Source organism: Heterodontus francisci, chromosome 10 (assembly GCF_036365525.1).
Source record: "Heterodontus francisci isolate sHetFra1 chromosome 10, sHetFra1.hap1, whole genome shotgun sequence".
Taxonomy (NCBI): domain Eukaryota; kingdom Metazoa; phylum Chordata; class Chondrichthyes; order Heterodontiformes; family Heterodontidae; genus Heterodontus; species Heterodontus francisci.
In genome coordinates, this window is record NC_090380.1 from 39,998,766 (window position 1) to 40,019,561 (window position 20,796).

At 44.4% G+C, this 20,796-nt stretch overlaps 1 protein-coding gene across 3 annotated transcripts in view; it reads right to left on the reverse strand.

Annotated features, from left to right (window-relative positions):
* Positions 1 to 685, reverse strand: part of LOC137374410 (MSL complex subunit 3-like) — a 60,504-nt gene extending 59,819 nt beyond the window's left edge. For all 3 annotated transcript variants that reach the window (XM_068040475.1, XM_068040474.1, XM_068040476.1), the window contains exon 1: positions 478 to 685. In XM_068040475.1, the coding sequence (XP_067896576.1) occupies positions 478 to 576 (99 nt within the window). In that variant the 5' untranslated portion in view covers positions 577 to 685. The remainder of the gene's footprint in view (positions 1 to 477) is intronic.
* Positions 686 to 20,796: the final 20,111 nt, after the last annotated feature.

Sequence of the window (20,796 nt, forward strand, 5' to 3'; positions counted from 1 at the left end):
AACTCCCTCCTTCAGAAATCCCTCTCCCCCCCCCCCCCATAACTCCCTCCTTCAGAAATCCCTCTCCCCCCCCCCCCATAACTCCCTCCTTCAGAAATCCCTCTCCCCCCCCCCCATAACTCCCTCCTTCAGAAATCCCTCTCCCCCCCCCCCATAACTCCCTCCTTCCAGATATCTCTACCCAACTCCCCCTTCCCGCACCAATATTTCTCCCCCAGATATCTGTGCTGAGCTCCCCCCCCCCCCCCCCCATATCCCACACCCTCCCTTCCAAATATCTCTGCGGGCTACCCCCCTTTCGATAACTACTCCTTGTATCTCACCCCCCCGATTTCCCCCCATTGTCTCCCGATATCTTCCCCCCTATATCTTCCCTGCCCCAATATCCCCGCCCCCCGATCTCTCGCCGTCCCCCCGTTTCCCCCAGCCCTGCTCTGTTGAGTTACGCCCATCTAAACAATCGCGAGCCACCACTACCTTGGCATCGTATAAAACCTTGGCCTTTGTCGGGTCTGGCTCGAAGCAGAGAACTCGTTCTCCTTTTCGAAATTTAAATTTCATTCCCCGAGTGTTCATTTGGTCATGATGAAGCAGGAGGAGGGGAGGGAAGGAGGGGAGATGGTTAACCCTTTCACCGCCGCTACTCCACTGCAGTCAGCGCTTCTGCTCGGCACTCGGAAACCGGCACCTACCGGGACACCTATTCACACACAGGCACAGGCATGGGCAGCCCGGCTCGGGGGCCTCACGCGGCCGTGGGTAGAGAGGACATTGAGATCGCGGCCGTTTCTCATCTGATGCAGAAATGCGCTGGTAAAACAGGGTTTTTTTTGTGAGGAGAAGCAGCTCGCCTCCTTCAGAGATAATGTTTACTTTTCAATTACTATTTAAAGTGTTCGCAGTGTGTTCTGGGAGTTGTAGTTGGGAGTCTCCTGAAGCTCGAAGCTGATTGGCTACAACTCGCTGAACTACAATTCCCAGAAAACCGTGCGTATAGTTTCCGGTTCCTCAGGCTGAGCTGGAGCAAATTGCTTCAAAATAACCTGTGAACAGTGGGATGTTCAGTACTACTGTGGTGGCCTAACCAGTGTCTTGCACAAATCAGTATCATGCTTTGCTTTTACGTTCATTCTGAGGAGGGGGGAGGGCGAGCAGCCCGTTGTCGTGGTACATATCGGTACCAGCATAGGTTAAGAAAAATGAGGTCCTAAAAACTGAATATAGGGTGTTAGGACGAAAATTAAAAAGTAGGACCTCAAAGGTAGCAATCTCAGGATTACTACCATTGCCACGTGCTAGTGAGAGCAGAAATAGCAGGATATATCCGATGAGTATGTGGCTCCAGAAATGGTGTTGGGGGAGGGATTCAGATTCCTGGGACATTGGGACCGGTTCTGGGGAAGGTGGGACCAGTTCAAGCTGGGACCAGTATAAGCTGGACGGGTTGGATCTGGGCAGGACCGGGACCAGCTTCTTCAGGAGGGTGTTTGCTAGTGCTGTCGGGGAGGGTTTAAACTAGAATGGCTGTGGGATGGGAATCTGAGCAGGGAGACAGAGGAGAGGGAAACAAGGATAGAAATTAAAGACAGAAAGGTAAGAAGCAAAAGTGGAAGGCAGAGAAAACAAGGGCGAGAAACAAATGGGGCCGTAGTGCAAAATAAAGCTAAGATGACTAGAATTAGAATTAGAACATTACAGCGCAGTACAGGCCCTTCGGCCCTCGATGTTACGCCGACCTGTGAAACCATCTGACCTACACTATTCCATTTTCATCCATATGTCTATCCAATGACCACTTAAATGCCCTTAAAGTTGGCGAGTCTACTACTGTTGCAGGCAGGGCGTTCCACGCCCCTACTACTCTCTGAGTAAAGAAACTACCTCTGACATCTGTCCTATATCTATCACCCCTCAACTTAAAGCTATGTCCCCTCGTGTTTGCCATCACCATCCGAGGAAAAAGACTCTCACTATCCACCCTATCCAACCCTCTGATTATCTTATATGTCTCTATTAAGTCACCTCTCCTCCTCCTTCTCTCCAACGAAAACAACCTCAAGTCCCTCAGCCTTTCCTCGTAAGACCTTCCCTCCATACCAGGCAACATCCTAGTAAATCTCCTCTGCACCCTTTCCATAGCTTCCACATCCTTCCTATAATGCAGTGACCAGAACTGCACGCAATACTCCAGGTGCGGTCTCACCAGAGTTTTGTACAGCTGCAGCATAACCTCGTGGCTCCGAAACTCGATCCCCCTACTAATAAAAGCTAACACACCATATGCCTTCTTAACAGCCCTATTAACCTGGGTAGCAACCTTCAGGGATTTATGCACCTGGACACCAAGATCTCTCTGTTCATCTACACTACCAAGAATCTTCCCATTAGCCCAGTACTCTGCATTCCTGTTACTCCTTCCAAAGTGAATCACCTCGCACTTTTCCACATTAAACTCCATTTGCCATCTCTCAGCCCAGCTCTGCAGCCTATCTATGTCCCTCTGTACCCTACAACATCCTTCGGCACTATCCACAACTCCACCGACCTTAGTGTCATCCGCAAATTTACTAACCCACCCTTCTACACCCTCTTCCAGGTCGTTTATAAAAATGACAAACAGCAGTGGCCCCAAATCAGATCCTTGCGGTACACCACTAGTAACTAAACTCCAGGATGAACATTTGCCATCAACCACCACCCTCTGTCTTCTTTCAGCTAGCCAATTTCTGATCCAAAGCTCTAAATCACCTTCAACCCCATACTTCCGTATTTTCTGCAATAGCCTACCATGGGGAACCTTATCAAACGCCTTACTGAAATCCATATACACCACATCCACTGCTTTACCCTCATCCACCTGTTTGGTCACCTTCTCGAAAAACTCAATAAGGTTTGTGAGGCACGACCTACCCGTCACAAAACCGTGCTGACTATCGCTAATGAACTTATTCTTTTCTAGATGATTATAAATCCTGTCTCTTATAACCTTTTCCAACATTTTACCCACAACCGAAGTAAGGCTCACAGGTCTATAATTACCAGGGCTGTCTCTACTCCCCTTCTTGAACAAGGGGACAACATTTGCTATCCTCCAGTCTTCCAGCACTATTCCTGTCGACAATGACAACATAAAGATCAAGGACAAAGGCTCTGCAATCTCCTCCCTAGCTTCCCAGAGAATCCTAGGATAAATCCCATCTGGCCCAGGGGACTTATCTATTTTCACACTTTCCAAAATTGATAACACCTCCTCCTTGTGAACCTCAATCCCATCTAGCCTAGTAGCCTGAATCTCAGTATTCTCCTCGACAACATTTTCTTTCTCTACTGTAAATACTGATGCAAAATATTCATTTAACACTTCCCCTACCTCCTCTGATTCCACACACAACTTCCCACTACTATCCTTGATTGGCCCTAATCTAACTCTAGTCGTTCTTTTATTCCTGATATACCTATAGAAAGCCTTAGGGTTTTCCCTGATCCTATCCGCCAATGACTTCTCGTGTCCTCTCCTTGCTCTTCTTAGCTCTCCCTTTAGATCCTTCCTGGCTAGCTTGTAACTCTCAAGCGCCCTAACTGAGCCTTCACGTCTCATCCTAACATAAGCCTTCTTCTTCCTCTTGACAAGCGCTTCAACTTCTTTAGTAAACCACGGCTCCCTCGCTCGACAACTTCCTCCCTGCCTCACAGGTACATACTTATCAAGGACACGAAGTAGCTGCTCCTTGAATAAGCTCCACATTTCGATTGTTCCCATCCCCTGCAGTTTCCTTCCCCATCCTACGCATCCTAAATCTTGCCTAATCGCATCATAATTTCCTTTCCCCCAGCTATAATTTTTGCCCTGCGGTATATACCTGTCCCTGCCCATCGCTAAGGTAAACCTAACCGAATTGTGGTCACTATCACCAAAGTGCTCACCTACATCTAAATCTAACACCTGGCCGGGTTCATTACCCAGTACCAAATCCAATGTGGCATCGCCCCTGGTTGGCCTGTCTACATACTGTGTCAGAAAACCCTCCTGCACACACTGGACAAAAACTGACCCATCTAAAGTACTCGAACTATAGTATTTCCAGTCGATATTTGGAAAGTTAAAGTCCCTCATAACAACTACCCTGTTACTCTCGCCCCTGTCGAGAATCATCTTCGCTATCCTTTCCTCTACATCTCTGGAACTATTTGGAGGTCTATAAAAGACTCCCAACAGGGTGACCTCACCTCTCCTGTTTCTAACCTCGGCCCATACTACCTCAGTAGACGAGTCCTCAAATGTCCTTTCTGTCGCTGTAATACTCTCCTTGATTAACAATACCACACCCCACCCTCTTTTACCATCTTCTCTGTTCTTACTGAAACATCTAAATCCCGGAACCTGCAACATCCATTCCTGCCCCTGCTCTACCCATGTCTCCGAAATGGCCACTACATCGAGATCCCAGGTACCAACCCATGCTGCAAGCTCACCCACCTTATAATGTTAAAAAGACAAGTCTAAAGGCATTGTGTCTTAATGCATGGAGCATTCACATTAAGGTAGATGAATTAACAGCGCAAATAGATATTTTTGGTTATGATATAGTTACGATTACAGAGACATGGCTGCAAGGTGACCAAGGATGGGAATTAAACATCCAGGGGTATTCAATATTTAGGAAGGACAGGCAAAAAGGGAATGGAGGTGGGGTAGCGTTGTCAGTAAAGGAGAAAATCATTGCAATAGTGAGGAAGGATATTGGCTGAGAAAATCATGATGTGGAATCTGTATGGGTGGAGCTAAGAAACACCAAGGGGCAGAAAACGTTGGTGGGGGTTGTCTATAGGCCCCCAAACAGTAATAGAGATGTCAGGGATGGCATTAAACAGGAAATTAGAGAGACATGCAATAAGGGTACAACTGTAATCATGGGTGAATTTAATCTACATATAGATTGGTCAAACCAAATTAGCAATAATAATGTGGAGGAGGATCTCCTGGAGTGTGTACGGGACAGTTTTTTAAACCAATACGGTGAGGATCCAACCAGAGAACAAGCTATCCTAGAGTGGGTATTGTGCAATGAGAAAGGATTAATTAACAATCTTGTTGTGTGGGATCCCTTGGGGAGGAGCAGCTATAACATGATAGAATTCTTCATTAAGATGGAGAGGGAAGTAGTTGAATCCAAAACTAGGGTCCTGAATCTAAATAACGGAAACTACGAAGATATGAGGCACAAGTTGGCTATGGTAGATTGGGGAACTTTACTAAAAGGGTTGGCGGTGGATAAGCAATGGATAATATTTAAAGAACGTGTGCATGAATTACAACAATTATTCATTCCTGTCTGGCACAAAAATAAAACTGGAAAGGTGGCTCAACCGTGGCTTACAAAAGGAATTAGGGCTAGTATTGGATCCAAAGAGGAGGCATATAAAATTGCCAGAAAAAGCGGCAAGTCTGAGGATTGGGAGCAGTTTAGAATTCAGCAAAGGAGGACAAAGAGGTTGATTAAGCTGGGGGAAAATAGAGTATGAGAGTAAACTTGCGGGCAACATAAAAACTGACTGTAAAAGCTTCTATAAATATGTGAAGAGAAAAAGATTAGTGAAGACAAATGTAGGTCGCTTACAGTCAGAAACGGGGAAAATTATAATGGGGAACAAAGAAATGGCAGAACAATTAAACACATATTTTGGTCATGTCTTCATAAAGGAGGACACAAATAACCTCCCTGAAATGTTAGGGAACCAAAGGACAAAGGAGGACACAAATAACCTCCCTGAAATGTTAGGGAACCAAAGGTCTAATGAGAGAGAGGAACTGAAGGAAATCAGTATCAGTTAAAAAAAATAGGGCCAGGGAAATTAATGGGGTTAAAGGCTGACTAATCCTTTAGGAGGAGTGAGCTGTGAGGAAGATGCAAAGAGGCTCCAATGTGATTTGAACAAGTTGGGTGAGTGGGCAAATGCATGCCAGATGCAGTACAACAGTGGACAAATATGATGTTATCCACTTTGGTTGTGAAAACAGGAAGGCAGATTATTATCTGAATGGTGATAGATTGGGAAAGGGGGAGGTGCAATGAGACCTCGGTGTCCTTGTACACCAGTCACTGAAAACAAGCATTCAGGTGCAGCAAACAGTTAGGAAGGCGAATGGTATGTTGGCCTTCATTGCAAGAGGATTTGAGTACAGGAGCAAGGATGTCTTACTGCAGTTATACAGGGCCTTGGTGAGACCCACATCTGGAGTATTGTGTGCAGTTCTGGTCTCCTTACCTGAGGAAGTATGTTCTTGCATTGGAGGGAGTGCAAAGAAGATTTACTAGGCTGATTCCTGGGATGGCAGGATTGACATTTGAGGAGAGATTGGGGCGACTAGACCTATATTCACTAGAGTTTAGAAGAATGAGAGGGGATTGCATAGAAACCTATAAAATTCTAACAGGAATTGACAGGTTAGATGCAGGGAGGATGTTCCTGATGGCTGAGGAGTCCAGAACCAGGGGTCACAGTCTCAGGATACGGGGTATGCCATTTAGAACCGAGATGAGGAGAAATTTCTTCACTCAGAAGGTGGTGAACCTGTGGAATTCTCTACCACAGAAGGCAGTGGAGGCCAAGTCATTAAATATATTCAAGAGGGAGATAGATATATTTCTTAATGCCAAAGGGATCAAGGGATATGGGGAGAAAGCGGGAACAGTGTACTAAATTAGATGATCAGCCATGATCTTTTTTGAATGGCGGAGCAGGCCCGAATGGCCTACTCCTGCTCCTATTTTCAATGTTTCTATGTTTAATAAAAACTCTGTGTAAACCAAGGAGCCTTTTTTATGAAAGCAAAATACTGCGGATGCTGGAAATCTGAAATAAAAACAGAAAGTGCTGGAAATACTCAGCAGATCTGGCAGCATCTGTGGAGAGAGAAGCAGAGTGAACGTTTCAAGACTGTGACCTTTCATCAGAACTGGCAAAAGTTAGAAATATAATAGGTTTTAAACTAGTAAAGCGGGGGTGGGAGGGGAAGAGAACAAAAGGGAAGGTCAGGACAGAGGGCCAGAGAGATATACTGACAAGGAGGTCATGGTGCAAAGGCAAAGAGAGTGTGTGAATGGCATGGTGAAAGACAAAGCATTAGTGCAGAGACAGCGTTAATGACAATAATGAACAGCCCTAGCCAAAAGCACAAAAATGAAAAACCCAGTTTACGGCAGGCACATGGTTAAAAAAAAAACGATAAAATGAAATTTTAAAAAAGGGGCCAGTCCGGCTCTGAAATTACTGAACTCAATGTTCATTCCAGAAGGCTGTAGAGTGCCTAATCGGAAAATGAGGTGCTGTTCCTCGAGCTTGCATTGATATTCACTGGAAACTGCAGCTGGCCAAAGACAGAAATGTGGGTCATTGGGGTCGTGTTTTCGAACTGAGCAAAGGTGTTCCGCAAAGCGGTCACCCAACTGCGTTTGCTCTCCCCAATGTAGAGGAGACCACATTGTGAGCAGCGAATACAGTATACTAAGTTGAAAGACGTACAAGTACATTGCTGCTTCACCTGAAAGGAGTATTTAGGGCCTTGGATGTTCAGGAAAGAGGAGGTAAAAGGGTGGGTATTACACCTCCTGCAATTGCCTGGGAAGTTGCCATCGGAAGGGGTGAGGTGTCGGGGGTAATGGAGGAGTGGACCAGGGTGTCGCGGAGGGAATGATCCTTTCGGAATGCTGATGGCAGGGGAGGGAAAGATGCATTTGGTGGTGGCATCACGCTGGAGGTGGCAGAAATGGCGGAGGATGATCCTCTGGATATGTAGGCTGGTGGGGTGGAAAGTGAGGACAAGGGAAACCCTGTCCCGGTTTTGGGATGGAGGGAAAGGGGTAAGGGCAGAAATGCGGGAAATGAGTCGGACACGGTTGAGGTCCCTGTCATCCACGGGGGGGGGGGGGGGGGGTGCGGGGATTCCTTGGTTGAGGAAAAAGGAAGAAATATTAGAAGCGCTGTTGTACAAGGTTGCGTCATCAGAACAGGTGCATCGTTGATGGAGAAATTGGGAGAATGGAATGGACTCCTTACAGGAAGCAGGGTATGAGGAAGTATATTCGAGGTAGCTGGGGGAGTCAGTGGGCTTGTAATGAATATTAGTGGTAAGTTGATCCCCAGAGATGGAGACAGAAGTCGAGGAAGGGAATGTCGGAAATGGACCATGTAAAAGTGAGAGAAGGGTGGAAATTGGAAGCAAAGTTGATGAAGTTTTCCAGTTCGGGGTGACAGCAGGAAATGGCACCGATACAGTCATTAATGTACCAGAAAAAGAGTTAAGGAGGGGGCCTGAGTAGGACTGGAACAAGGAATGTTTGATATACCCCACAAAAAGACAGGCATAACTAGGACCTATGCAGGTACCCATAGCAACATTTGAAGGAAATGAGTGGAGTTGGATGAGAAGTTGTTCAATGTGAAAACAAGTTCAACCAGGCAGAGGAGGGTGGTGGTGGGGACTGGTTGGGCCTCTGTTCATGGAAGAAGTGGAGAGCCCTGAGACCGTCCTGGTGGGGGATGGAGGTGTAGATAGATTGGACGTCCGTAGTGAAGAGGAGGCGGTTAGGGCCAGGAAACTGGAAATTGTCAAAATGACGTAGGGTGTCAGAACAGTCACGGATGCAGGTGGGAAGAGACTGGACTGGGGAGAAAAGATAGAGTCAAGATATGAAGAAATAAATTTGGGGGCGGCACAGTGGCGCAGTGGTTAGCACCGCAGCCTCACAGCTCCAGCGACCCGTGTTCAATTCTGGGTACTGCCTGTGTGGAGTTTGCAAGTTCTCCCTGTGTCTGCGTGGGTTTCCTCCGGGTGCTCCGGTTTCCTCCCACATGCCAAAGACTTGCAGGTTGATAGGTAAATTGGCCACTATAAATTGCCCCTAGTATAGGTAGGTGGTAGGGAAATATAGGGACAGGTGGGAATGTGATAGGAATATGGGATTAGTGTAGGATTAGTATAAATGGGTGGTTGATGGTCGGCACAGACTCGGTGGGCCGAAGGGCCTGTTTCAGTGCTGTATCTCTAAAAAAAAAAGTTCAATGGGGCAGGAACATTCTGAAACATTGGGTCTCCCAGGACAGTCCTGTTTGTGGATTTTGGGAAGGAGGTCAAACGGGCTGTCCGGGGTTGCGGGACTATGAGGTTGGAAGCTGTAGAGGGAAAATCTCTGGAGCAGATGAGGCCAATGACAGTCCTGTAGACAGTAGCTTGATGTTTCGTGGTGGGGTCCTGGTCAAGGGAGAGGGAGGAAGAAGTGAGAGTTGGCGCTCAGCCTCTGCAAGGTAGAGGTCGGTATGCCAGACAACAACAACACCACCCTTGTCAGCAGGTTTGATCACAATGTCAGGTTTAGACCTGACAGAATGAGGTGCAGCCAGTTTAGAGGGAGACGGATTAGAGTGAGTAAGGGGAGCAGAAAAATTGAGACAGCCGATGTCTCACCGACAGTTCTCAATGAAAAGATCAAGAGCGGGTAAAACACCAGAGGGAAGGGTCCAGGTGGAGGGAGAATGCTGGAGATGGGTGAAAGGGCCACAGCCTTCTCTAAGGAAAACAGTCTCAACTTCTCCAATCTGTCTTCATATTTGAAGTTTCTCATCCCTGGACCCATTGTCGTGAATCGTTTCTGCACTCTCTCCAATGCTTTCACATCTTTCCTAAAGTGCGGCTCCCAGAACTGGATGCAATACTCCAGCTGAGGCTGAACTAGTGTCTTATACAAGTTCAACATAATCTCCTTGCTCTTGTACTCTCTGCCCCTATTAATAAAACCGAGGATACTGTATGCTTTATTAATTGCTCTCTCAACCTGTCCTGCCATCTTCAATGACTTAGGCACATATACACCCAGGAAACCGGCTCCTGCACCCCTTTTAGAGCTGTAATCTTTATCTTATGTTGTTCCTCCATGTTCTTCTACCAAAATGAATCACTTCACATTTCTCCATATCGAACTTCATCTGCCACTTGTCCACCCACTAACTTGTCTATGCCATTTTAAAGTTGTACACTTGTTACGACCAAGGCAGATATTTTTCTAGTTCCATGGGTCACAACATATTCTATTTTCATTTCAGAATAAAATCCACCAGCCAGCTTTCTTTAATGAACAACAAAATTGTCAATTTATTATAAAACAAGACTTATAGTAAAGATACAAAGCATTAACACACAGATTGAAATATGACAGTTCCCTTCTGACTTAACTCAACACTCACACACACCAGTTAAAGTAAAAATAAGGAAGATTTTTTCTGCAGAGATCTCATTAAAAAAAGACAAAAAAATATATACTTTGGCCAAATTCATGTTAATTCTTGAAGGAAAAGGAGAAGACTCATTCAACATTCAGTGGCATTACGAAAGCTGAAGTCCCCACTATCAACATCATGGGTTACCCTTGACCAGAAACCGAACTGGAGTAGTCATATAAATACTGTGGCTACAAAAGCAGGTCAGAGGCTAGGAATCCTGCGGCGAGTAACTCATCTCCTGACTCCCCAAAGCCTGTCCACTACCTACAAGGCACAAGTCAGGAATGTGATAGAATACTCTCCACTTGCCTGGATGGGTGCAGCTCCAACAACACTCAAGAAGCTCAACACCATCCAGGACAACGCAGCCCACTTGATTGGCACCCTATCCACAACATTCACTCCCTACCTCACATGGACAGCTGTGGTTCAAGAAGTCAGCTCACCATCACCTTCTCAATGGCAATTAGGGATGGGCAATAAATGTTGACCTAGCCAACGACACCCACATCACATGAATGAATAAAAAAAATGGAATGATAGTCATATCAGTTGTCCCTATATTTTGGCATTCCAAATACGCATAGACCGTTGTCACAGGGATCTTTTTGAGCAGTTCTCTTCAGGCGACGTTGAGGATTAGTCTGGCAGGCTTTCCAGGAGAAATGCGGCATCAGGAGTTTCAGTCCACACACTCGATTCTCAGTGTTTCTCAGAGAGGTGGAGAAAGGATGAGCTGATGTTTTCTCTCTTAGCAGGCTGACCCCCCCCCAACTGACTCAAAACAATATCCAGAACAAAACCAACTCTTGACCATAAATCTTGACATGTCATTTCTCCGTAAACAACTCCTGCTAATTGCCAAGGCTCTTGCTGTTTACTTAGCTGAAGCCATGTTACTTCCAGTAAGTGTTTTTTAAACCAATTCCCAAAGACTTTCCAGTGACCTTTGTTTAGAAAAATACAAAGACAAACAGCTCCTCAGATTTCCACAGACATTTACACAGAAGTCCAAATAAAATTAAAACGTGGAAACACCTTCATAACAGCTCCATCCTTGGAGGAATGAAATGCCATTTTTAAATGCATTTCATTATAAAGTGTGGATAAAAAAAATGGAAAAAAATACTAAAACACGTTTACACACTCATTCTCGATCATTCTTTACCTGTAAATAATAGTTTTATGCCCTGTACCATCTTTGTACTCAGATAACGCAAAGCAAAATTAAATTCTAGTCAAAGCATCAGCAATTACATTGCTTTTCCCCGCAATGTGGATAATCTTTAAGTGATAGGGCTGCAATAGTCAACTCCATCGAAATAGTCTGGTATTCTGGTTTTTGAATTTTTCCACAAAGGCTAGGGTATATGATCAATATATACCAGTGTCTCGCTGTTTTCATGGCAGACATATATTTTAAGAGCTAATAGTAAGCACAGAGTTTCTTTTTCCTCTATTGAGTATCTCTTTTGATGTCGATTTAGATTTTTTGGAAAAGTATCACACTGGCCTTTCTATGCCCGATTCATTGTCCTGTAACAGGACTGTACCAACCACCAGGTCACTAGCATTAATTTCTACCTTGAAGGGCTTGGGGCAGCCAACACTGGTTCATTGATCAAAATGGCTTTCAGCTTCTCAAAAGATGCTTGGCATTCTCCTGACCACACTACCTTGGCTTTTATTTTTGTAGCAAATCTGTCAGTGGAGCAGCTATAGTGCTAAAATTTGGTACAAACTTGTGGTAGAAACCACACATCCCCAAAAACCCTTTAGTCTTAGAGACAGGGAACTCCATCAAAGCTTATACTTTTGCTGTCTTGGCAACACTTGTCCTTGCCCTACTATATGCCTTAGGTAGGTTACCCGCACTTTTGCAAATTCACTTTTGGCAAGGTTTATCACCAAAGCAACTGACTGTAATTTTCTAAATAGAGCTCCTAGTTGTTCCAAGTGGTCCTTCCAAGTGTTACTGTATACTAGCACATCATCAAAGTAAACCACACAGTTAGGTACACCGGCTACCATTTGGTTCATTCATCTCTGGAAAGTTGCTGGGGCATTTTTTATCCCGAATGGCAACACTTGGCATTGGAAAAGCCATCTGGTGTGACAAAGGCTGATATTTCTTTAGCTTGGGGTGTTAAAGGAGCTTGCCAGTATCCCTTTAACAAATCTATTTTGGTAAGAAATGTGGCACTGCCAACTCTGTCAATATAGTCTTCCAAGCAAGGAATTGGCATTGCCTTTGTTACTGCATTAACCTTTCTGCAGTTTATGCAAAATATCGTTGAACCATCAGACTTAGGCTAAAACACGACTATGAAACGCCAGCTGCTTTGACTGGGTTCAATTAGGTGGTTTTCCAACATGTTTTGGATTTTTGCTTTCACCTGGGCCTGTTTCTCTGGACTTAAGCGATAAGGATGCTGTTTTTCCTACATGGAATGCTATCCTTTATTACGAGAGGAATTGAAAATAAAAGTAAGGATGTTATGCTTCAGTTATACAGGGCATTGGTGAGACCACATCTCGAATACTGTGTGCAGTTTTAGTTTCCTTATTTAAGGAAGATGTAAATGCGTTGGAGGCAGTTCAGAGGAGGTTTACTAGATTGATACCTGGAATGAGCAGGTTGTCTTATGAGGAAAGGTTGGGCAGACTGGAATTTAGAAGAGTGAGGGGAGACTTGATTGAAGTTTATAGGATCCTGAAAGGCCTTGACAAAGTGATGTGGAGAGGATGTTTCCTCTTGTCGGTGAGTCCAGAACTAGGAGCCACTGTTTTAAAATTAGGGGTTGCCCTTTTAGGACAGAGATGAGGAGAAATTTTTTCTCTCAGAGGGTTGTGCGTCTTTGGAACTCTCTGCATCAGAAGGTGGTGGAGGCAGGGTCATTGAATATTTTTAAGGCAGAGGTAGATAGATTCTTGTTGGGAAAGGGAATAAAAGGTTATCGGGGTAGATGGGAGTGTGGAATTCGAAACAGAAACAGATCAACCATGATCTTATTGAATGGCGGAGCAGGCTCGAGGGGCCGAATGGCCTACTTCTGTTCCTAATTCGTATGTTCATATGTTCGTACATTCACATCATGTATGGCTAAGGTTGTACATCCTGGTTTGTCCCTACAGACTCCTTCAAATGCTGTGAATAGACTTGTTAGGTCTTCTCATTGTTCTGCATCTAAATGTGAAGGTATAGTGTCTAATCTCTCGAACAATTCCGTATTATCCAACCGGATAGTAGGAGGTTCAATTTGAGAATTGTCTTCTGCCTCATCCTCACAATCCCTTTCAACCTTCATTGTCCCTACTACCTGAAATACCTGTTCTTGCTTATCCTCCTCTTGGCGGCGATATTGTTTCAGCACATTGATGTGACACAGATGATTATTTTTCCGGTGATCTGCGGTGTCAATTTACTTTGCTAATCCTTTGGACCATTCCATATGGTCCACTGAACCGTGCTTTCAGCGGTTCACCCTGTAAAAGCAGTAATATTAACACCTCATTCCCTGGTTGAAATGTTCGGGTCTTGGCATACTTGTCTGCCATTTCTTCATGGTCGTTTGAGAAGCTTTGAAGTGTTCTTGATCCACTTTGCAGGCTCTTGTGAGCCGCTCCCGGAACACAGATACATGATCTAACACAGGAGATTCGTCCCTCTGTTCTAAAAACTTTTCTTTGATTAGTTTTAGAGGACCTCTTTCCTCATGCCCATAAACTAATTCAAAAGGACTAAAACCGGTAGACTCATTAGGTGAAACCCTAGTGGCAAATAAAAGAAATTCCAGCCCTTTATCCCAACCATGGGGATATTCATGACAATATGCCATGATCATCATTTTGAGGGTCTGATGGTACTGTTCTCGAGCCCCTTGTGTCTGTGGGTTGTGGGACATTAACTGTGTTATACCCAGATTACTCATAACTTTCTGGAAAATTTTAGACATAAAATTGGAACCTTGATCTGACTGGTTTTCAATCGGCAATCCATATTGAGTGAAGAACTGAGTTAACTTTTCTACCACTATCTTGCAGAAATTGTTCTCAAGGGAATGGCCTCTGGGACCCAAGTAGCCATATCCATAAAAGTGAGTATATATTGATGTCCTGATTTTGTTTGCGGTAAAGGTCCTACACAGTCTACCAACACCCTACTAAATGGTTCCCCAAAAACTGGTATGGGAATTAGAGGTGCTGGTTTTATGGCAGGTTGCAGTTTTTCCACAATCTGGCACGTCTGGCACATTTTACAAAACTGCACTACATCCTTGTAAAGACCTGGCCAGTAAAAATGTTGACTTATACATGATTGGGTCTTCCAGATCCTCACATGTCCTGCCATAGGAATTTCATGGGCTATCTTTAATATTTCCCTGCGATACTTGGGCGGTACCACTATCTGATGAACTACCGCAGGTCTTCGTCTGCAGGTCTGTGAGGAGGTCTCCACTTTCTCATCAGAATCCCATCTTTAATATAGTAGCTTTCCAGAACTCCCTTTACTTCAGCTTCAGTAAGAGCTGATTGTGCCACTTTACTTAACTCTGGATCAGCTTGCTGAGCCTTGATCAGAGAAGACTTACTGAACATTTCCTTTGGATTATCCAAATCCCCAAAGAAAGTTTCAGATATTTGGCTGTTTGTCTGTGGTGCCAATTTGACCTCCAGCCGTGGAACTTGTTTCGCCATTGGGTCACGACACATGAAGGAATAATTGCTGGAAACTTTTCCTGCAACTGTTCTGTCTCTTTGACTTCACTTGGCCTTTCCGTGACTACTGGAGAAGCTACTACCTTCACTCGAGCCAAATCATTCCCCAGGAGTAGGTCAACTCCATCTGCAGGCAAACTGTGGACAACTCCTAAGGTTACTATTCCAGACAATAGGTCACATTCCAGGTGCACCCGATACAAAGGTACAGGTATATACTCCCCACCCATACCATTCACAAAAGCCTTGGCATTCAGTACGCTCTCTGTTGGAAATGTTATGGCTTTCCCCAGCAAAAGAGTGTGGGTGGCTCCTGTAGCCCTAAGTATAACTATAGGTTTACCTGCCTCACTTGAGGGATAAGGAGTTATTTTTCCTTTTGACAAGAATTCCCTATAACTCTCAGGTGTCTTGTTCAGGTCCCCTGCACTCAGAGCAGTTTTTGTACTTGGCCTTACAGCTGCAATCAGAACTATAGCCTGATCCCTCTTACTCTGGGTCAGGGCCCCTTTCTCTGCATTTCTTTATTTATTTAGAGATACAGCACTGAAACAGGCCCTTCGGCCCACCGAGTCTGTGCCGACCATCAAGCACCCATTTATACTAATCCTACACTAATTCCATATTCCTACCACATCCCCACCTGTCCCTATATTTCCCTACCACCTACCTATACTAGGGGCAATTTATAATGGCCAATTTACCTATCAACCTGCAAGTCTTTGACATGTGGGAGGAAACTGGAGCACCCGGAGGAAACCCACGCAGACACAGGGAGAACTTGCAAACTCCACACAGGCAGTACCCAAAATTATCGCTGGAGCTGTGAGGCTGCGGTGCTAACCACTGCGCCACTGTGCCGCATTGGCCTTGTGTACCCCAGTAGTTCGCATGGGTTTACCTGGCAACTTCCAGCATTCTGCACGAGTGTGGCAATGGAAACACTTAGCCTTTGAGACCTTAAATCCGCCCTCAGCATCTTCCTTTCTGGTCTGAGGAGGAGATTCGGGGCGTTCCCAGCTATCCCTTCTTGTCCCTGGCTACTTTCCTTCCTTTCACCCTCCCACCTTCTATTCTTCTTAGGTTTTTGGGGGTGACAGACAAAGGGTTTGGTCTTGTAAATAAAGTTCGTAATCATCAGCGATCTCAGCTGCCTGTCCGTGTGTTGAAACCTTCTGGTTCTTTACATGCATTCTTACTAATGGAGAATTATTTCTCTAAGGGTCTCATACGTGGCCCATCTAGTGATCACAATTAATTTGCTTTACCCTCTCAAATTCTATATAAGCCTGCCCAAGCTGTTTCCAAAGGTTTTGAAATTTCTGCCTGTAAGCTTCAGGTACTAACTCATAAGCAGCGAATATAGCCCTTTTGTCATCTCATAATCTGCAGAAGCCTTCTCAGAAAGCATGGCATAAACCTCATGAGGTCTGCCCATCAACCTGCTTTGCATGAGCAGTGTCCAGTTTTCTTTCGGCCACCTCATCTGTTTAGATATCTTTTCAAAAGAAGTGAAAAATGCCTCTACGTGCCTTCCCTCAAACTTCGGGAGGGTTTGCACAAATTTAAACAGCTCTCCACTGGGTCCTTGAAGTCAGGTCTTTCCTCAACAGAATTTTCATTGAGGTCAAGGCCACTGTTTTTTAAAATTCCAGCTTTTTTATTTGGAATTCCCTTTCTCGCTCCCTTTCTCTCTCCTGCCTCTCTTTTTCCTTTTCTCTTTCCCTTTGCCATTCTAGTTCCAGCTTCTGAAATGCTCTTTTTCCTTTTCCTCTCTTTCTTCCTTTTTCCTTTCTTTTTCTCATTCCCTTTCTCTGTCCTGAAATTCTAGCTCTAACTTCTTCATGTCTAACTGAATTTGTGCCAGTGTTAACCATGTCTTCTTCTGATTCCACTAGTCCCTCTGGCTCTTTCATTTCAATCTTCAGCTGACTGGCAACTAGTCCCTAAATTTCAGGTCTCCTGGCTTTTGATCTAATATGTACCTTCAAGTGCTCCACCAAAATTAACAGCTCGCCAACGGACAATGCCTTTAAAGAACCATAATCTATAGCAGACTGCTGCACAAACACACTTGCATCAAAAGTAGCCATTCCGGTAGTGTAGGCTTTACTCTAATGCACAAGAAACCTGGTGTTTTCCTTTTGCCCTTTTCAGTTATTATTACAATTTACTTACAATTGCACATCGTCAGCTTTGGCTTATCTCACAGAGAGCCCCCAATTATATGTTACGACCGAGATGGGAGGAGTGCGCTGTCTTTTTCTAGTTCAAATTCTCCACAGGTCACAACATATATTTAAATGTTTACCCAGGTACCAATACAGCCAATTATAGACACTATTTTTATTTCACAATAAAATCCACCAACCAGGTTTCTTTATTAAACAACAAAATTATCAATTTATTACAAAACAAGACTTATTCAGTAAAGATGCAAAACATTAACACACAGATTGAAATATGACAGTTCCCTTCTGACTTAACACACACACTCACACCGGTTAAAGTAAAAATAAAGAAGTTTTCTCTGCAGAGATCTCTTTACAAAAAGGACAAAGAAATACTTTGGCCAAATACTTGTTAATTCTTGAAGGGAAAGGTGAAGATCTGGAATGATATCAGTTGTCCCTTTATTCTGGCCTCCCAAATACGTGAAGGCGGCTGTCACTGGGATCTTTTTGAAGCAATTCTCTTCAGGCGACATCAAGGATTAATCTGGCAGGCTTTCCAGGAGAAATGCGGCATTAGGGTTTCAATCCACACACTTGGTTCTCAAGGTTTCTCAGAGAGGTGGAGGAAGAATGAGTTGGTGTCTTCTCTCTTAGCAGGCTGACCCCCAACAGACTCAAAACAATATCCAAAATAAAACCAACTCTCGATCATCATAAATCTTGACATGCCACTTCTCTGTAAACAATTCCTCCTAGTCACCAAAGCTTTTGCTGTTTACTTAGCTGAAGACATGTGACTTCCAGTAAGTTTTTTTTAAAACCAAATCACAAAGTCTTTCCAGTGACCTTTGTTAAAAAAAAAACAAAGTCCAGCAGCTCCTCAGAATTCCACAGACGTTTACGCTCAAAGGGCTCAATTTTATTAGTGCGACGCACATTGCGGTGGCCGCTTTGAAGTCAGCGGCCTTCAGGCACGGATGTGGCATTGCTGAGCTCCCTCAGTATTTCGCACAGGGGCTCATTTAAATGGAGGGGCAGAGCTGTCGTCACCGTTGATGTAGAGGGAGTGGCCACTCCGTCCCCAGCAATGGCGTCTGGCTCCACCGCTCAGGCACCAGCACCATTTTTAAAGGGCTTCAAGCCCTTCGGAAAAATTGAATTTTTAAAGCAACAATACTATGGATTTTCTTTAAAAAAGAATTGAAATCTGGAGGCCCTTTTTCAATCCCCTCAATATTTTTTTTTTATTGGCCTATATCACATTAAGCTTATTCCCACCCCAATCTTTCCCCCCAGCCTCGTCACATTTGTCCTTCAACCCCTTTCCACCATCCCCACATCCAATGAAAATTGTTTTCCCCACTCCCCCTCCATCTTGATAATTTCACTCCTCCCCCCTCCCCACCAGTGTCTCGCCTCGTAACTCAGAACGGAGTTCCGAAGGCATGGGAGTTGCGGACGGCAGCCATAACATTGGCGCGGGATGGCCACCGGAACAAGGTAGGTTAATTTGAGTGATTTAACCTTAATTATAATATTAAAATGAAGGCCATGCTGCTTGGCGGCGGGGGGCCACACCGAGGCTTTGCCACCGCCGGTAAAATGTGACGGGGCCTTCTTGGCATTGGAGGTCGTGGCAGGCCACTCCCGGAAGAATTTTTCGAGCCCGCCCCCCACCCGCCACGATCCCTGGCGCCGGAGGCCTCATTAAATTCAGCCCAAGTCCTCAGAAAATATTAGAACATGGAAACACCTTCGTAAGACAGTATCCTCACAGTTCACAATGCTTCCAAATTTCGTATCATCCACAAATTTTGAAATTGTGCCCTGTACACCAAGGTCTAGGTCATGAATATGTATCAGGAAGGCAAGGGTCCTAACATTGACCCCAGGGGAACTCCACTGCAAACCTTCCTCCAGCCCAAAACCCATTAATCAAAATTCTCTGTTTCCTGTTTTTGGAAGTAAATGGGGGAACTGGAACTAATTATTTTGTAGGAAGATGTAGACTTAATAGCATTAATAAAAACCTGGCAGCAGGCTGAACAAAAATGGAAAATAAACATATTTAGGAGGGATAAAGAGAAAAAAAGAGGGCTGAGTGGCAATATTAATAAAAGAGGATTGATGTAAACAAAATAAGTGGCACAGCGAGTTGATTTGGTTGGTGTTCTAAGATTTAAAGAAGTTACTACGTTGTTGAAGTGTATTATAGATCTTAAAATCACAGGAAGGAAATGGAAGAGAAAGTATGCAATCAGATTAGAGATGGGCGGGAATAACAAAATCGTTGTTCTTGGAGATTTTAGTTATAGGACAGATTAGCAATAAATAGAGAAAAGGAAATGGAGTTCATAAAATGTGTACAGGACTCCTTCCAGCAGTGCATTACAATGCCTTACAAGGGCGGAGATGCTACTAGATCTGGTTACGAGTAATGAAGTAGATCCAAAAAAAAGACTTACATTTATATAGCACCTTTCATGACATTCTGAAACTGTTTATAGCCAATCAAGTACTTCTGAAGTGCAGTCATTGTTGTAGGAAACATGGCAGCCAATTTGCACACAGCAAGCTCCCACAAACAGCAATGTGCTGATGGCAATATCATTTTTTAAAATGGTATTGATTGACCAGGACACCGCAGACAACTCCCCTGCTCTTCTTCGAAATAGCACCATAGGATCTTTTACACCCACTTGAGACAGCAGAAGGGGCCTCAGTTTAACATCTCATCTGAAAGATGGCACCTCCAACAGTGTAGCATTCCCTCCATACTGCGTTGGAGTGTCAGCCTAGATGTTCGTGCGCCAGTTTCTGGTGTGGAACAAGAACCCACAAGCTTCTGATTTAGAGGCAAGGCTGCTACCAACTGAGCCACAGATGATTTGTCATGTCAGATAGTTAAATGTGGTTGAGCACTTGGGGAGCAGTCATGACAATATGATAAGGTTTATGATCCAGCTAGAAAGAGAAAAAGTCAGTACAAAAAATAATATTGGATTAAGCGATATTTTAGAATGATGAGGAATGAGCTCACTGAGACAAAGTTAGAATGAGAAATTGACACATAGGCCAATGATGAGATGGTTTTGAAAGGAGAATGCAAATGTTCAGAATAAGCATGTTCTGTTTTTTAAAAAAACTACCATTGCTTCAGCATGTTCAGCCCTGAAAAATTGGGGCTTTTTTCGTTAGAACAATGCAGATTACAGGGCAATATGATAGAAGTGTTTAAAATTATGAAATGTTAGGGAAGGATAAATAGAAGCAGTCTGTTTCCAATAGTTGAGAGGTCATGAATGAAGGACCATAGATACAAGTTTAATTAAGAGACTTAGAACAGAAAATCATGTAGGTCAGTAAAGATAGGGGTGATGGGTGAGCTGCATTTGGTTCAGGGTAGAGTTTTGGAAGAGCTGGAGAGTGGAGGCTGGGGGTGGGTGGGGGGCGTTGCTTGTAAAAGAGTCACTGCTGGATAAGGCACAGGCAGGCAATGCCAGAGGTGGAAATGGGTGGTCTTTGTAATGGATAGGATATGGATCAAATAGGACACCAAGATTGCAAACAATCTGGCTAAACCTGAGTCACTGGCTGAGGAGGGGGATGGAATAGGTGGCAAGGG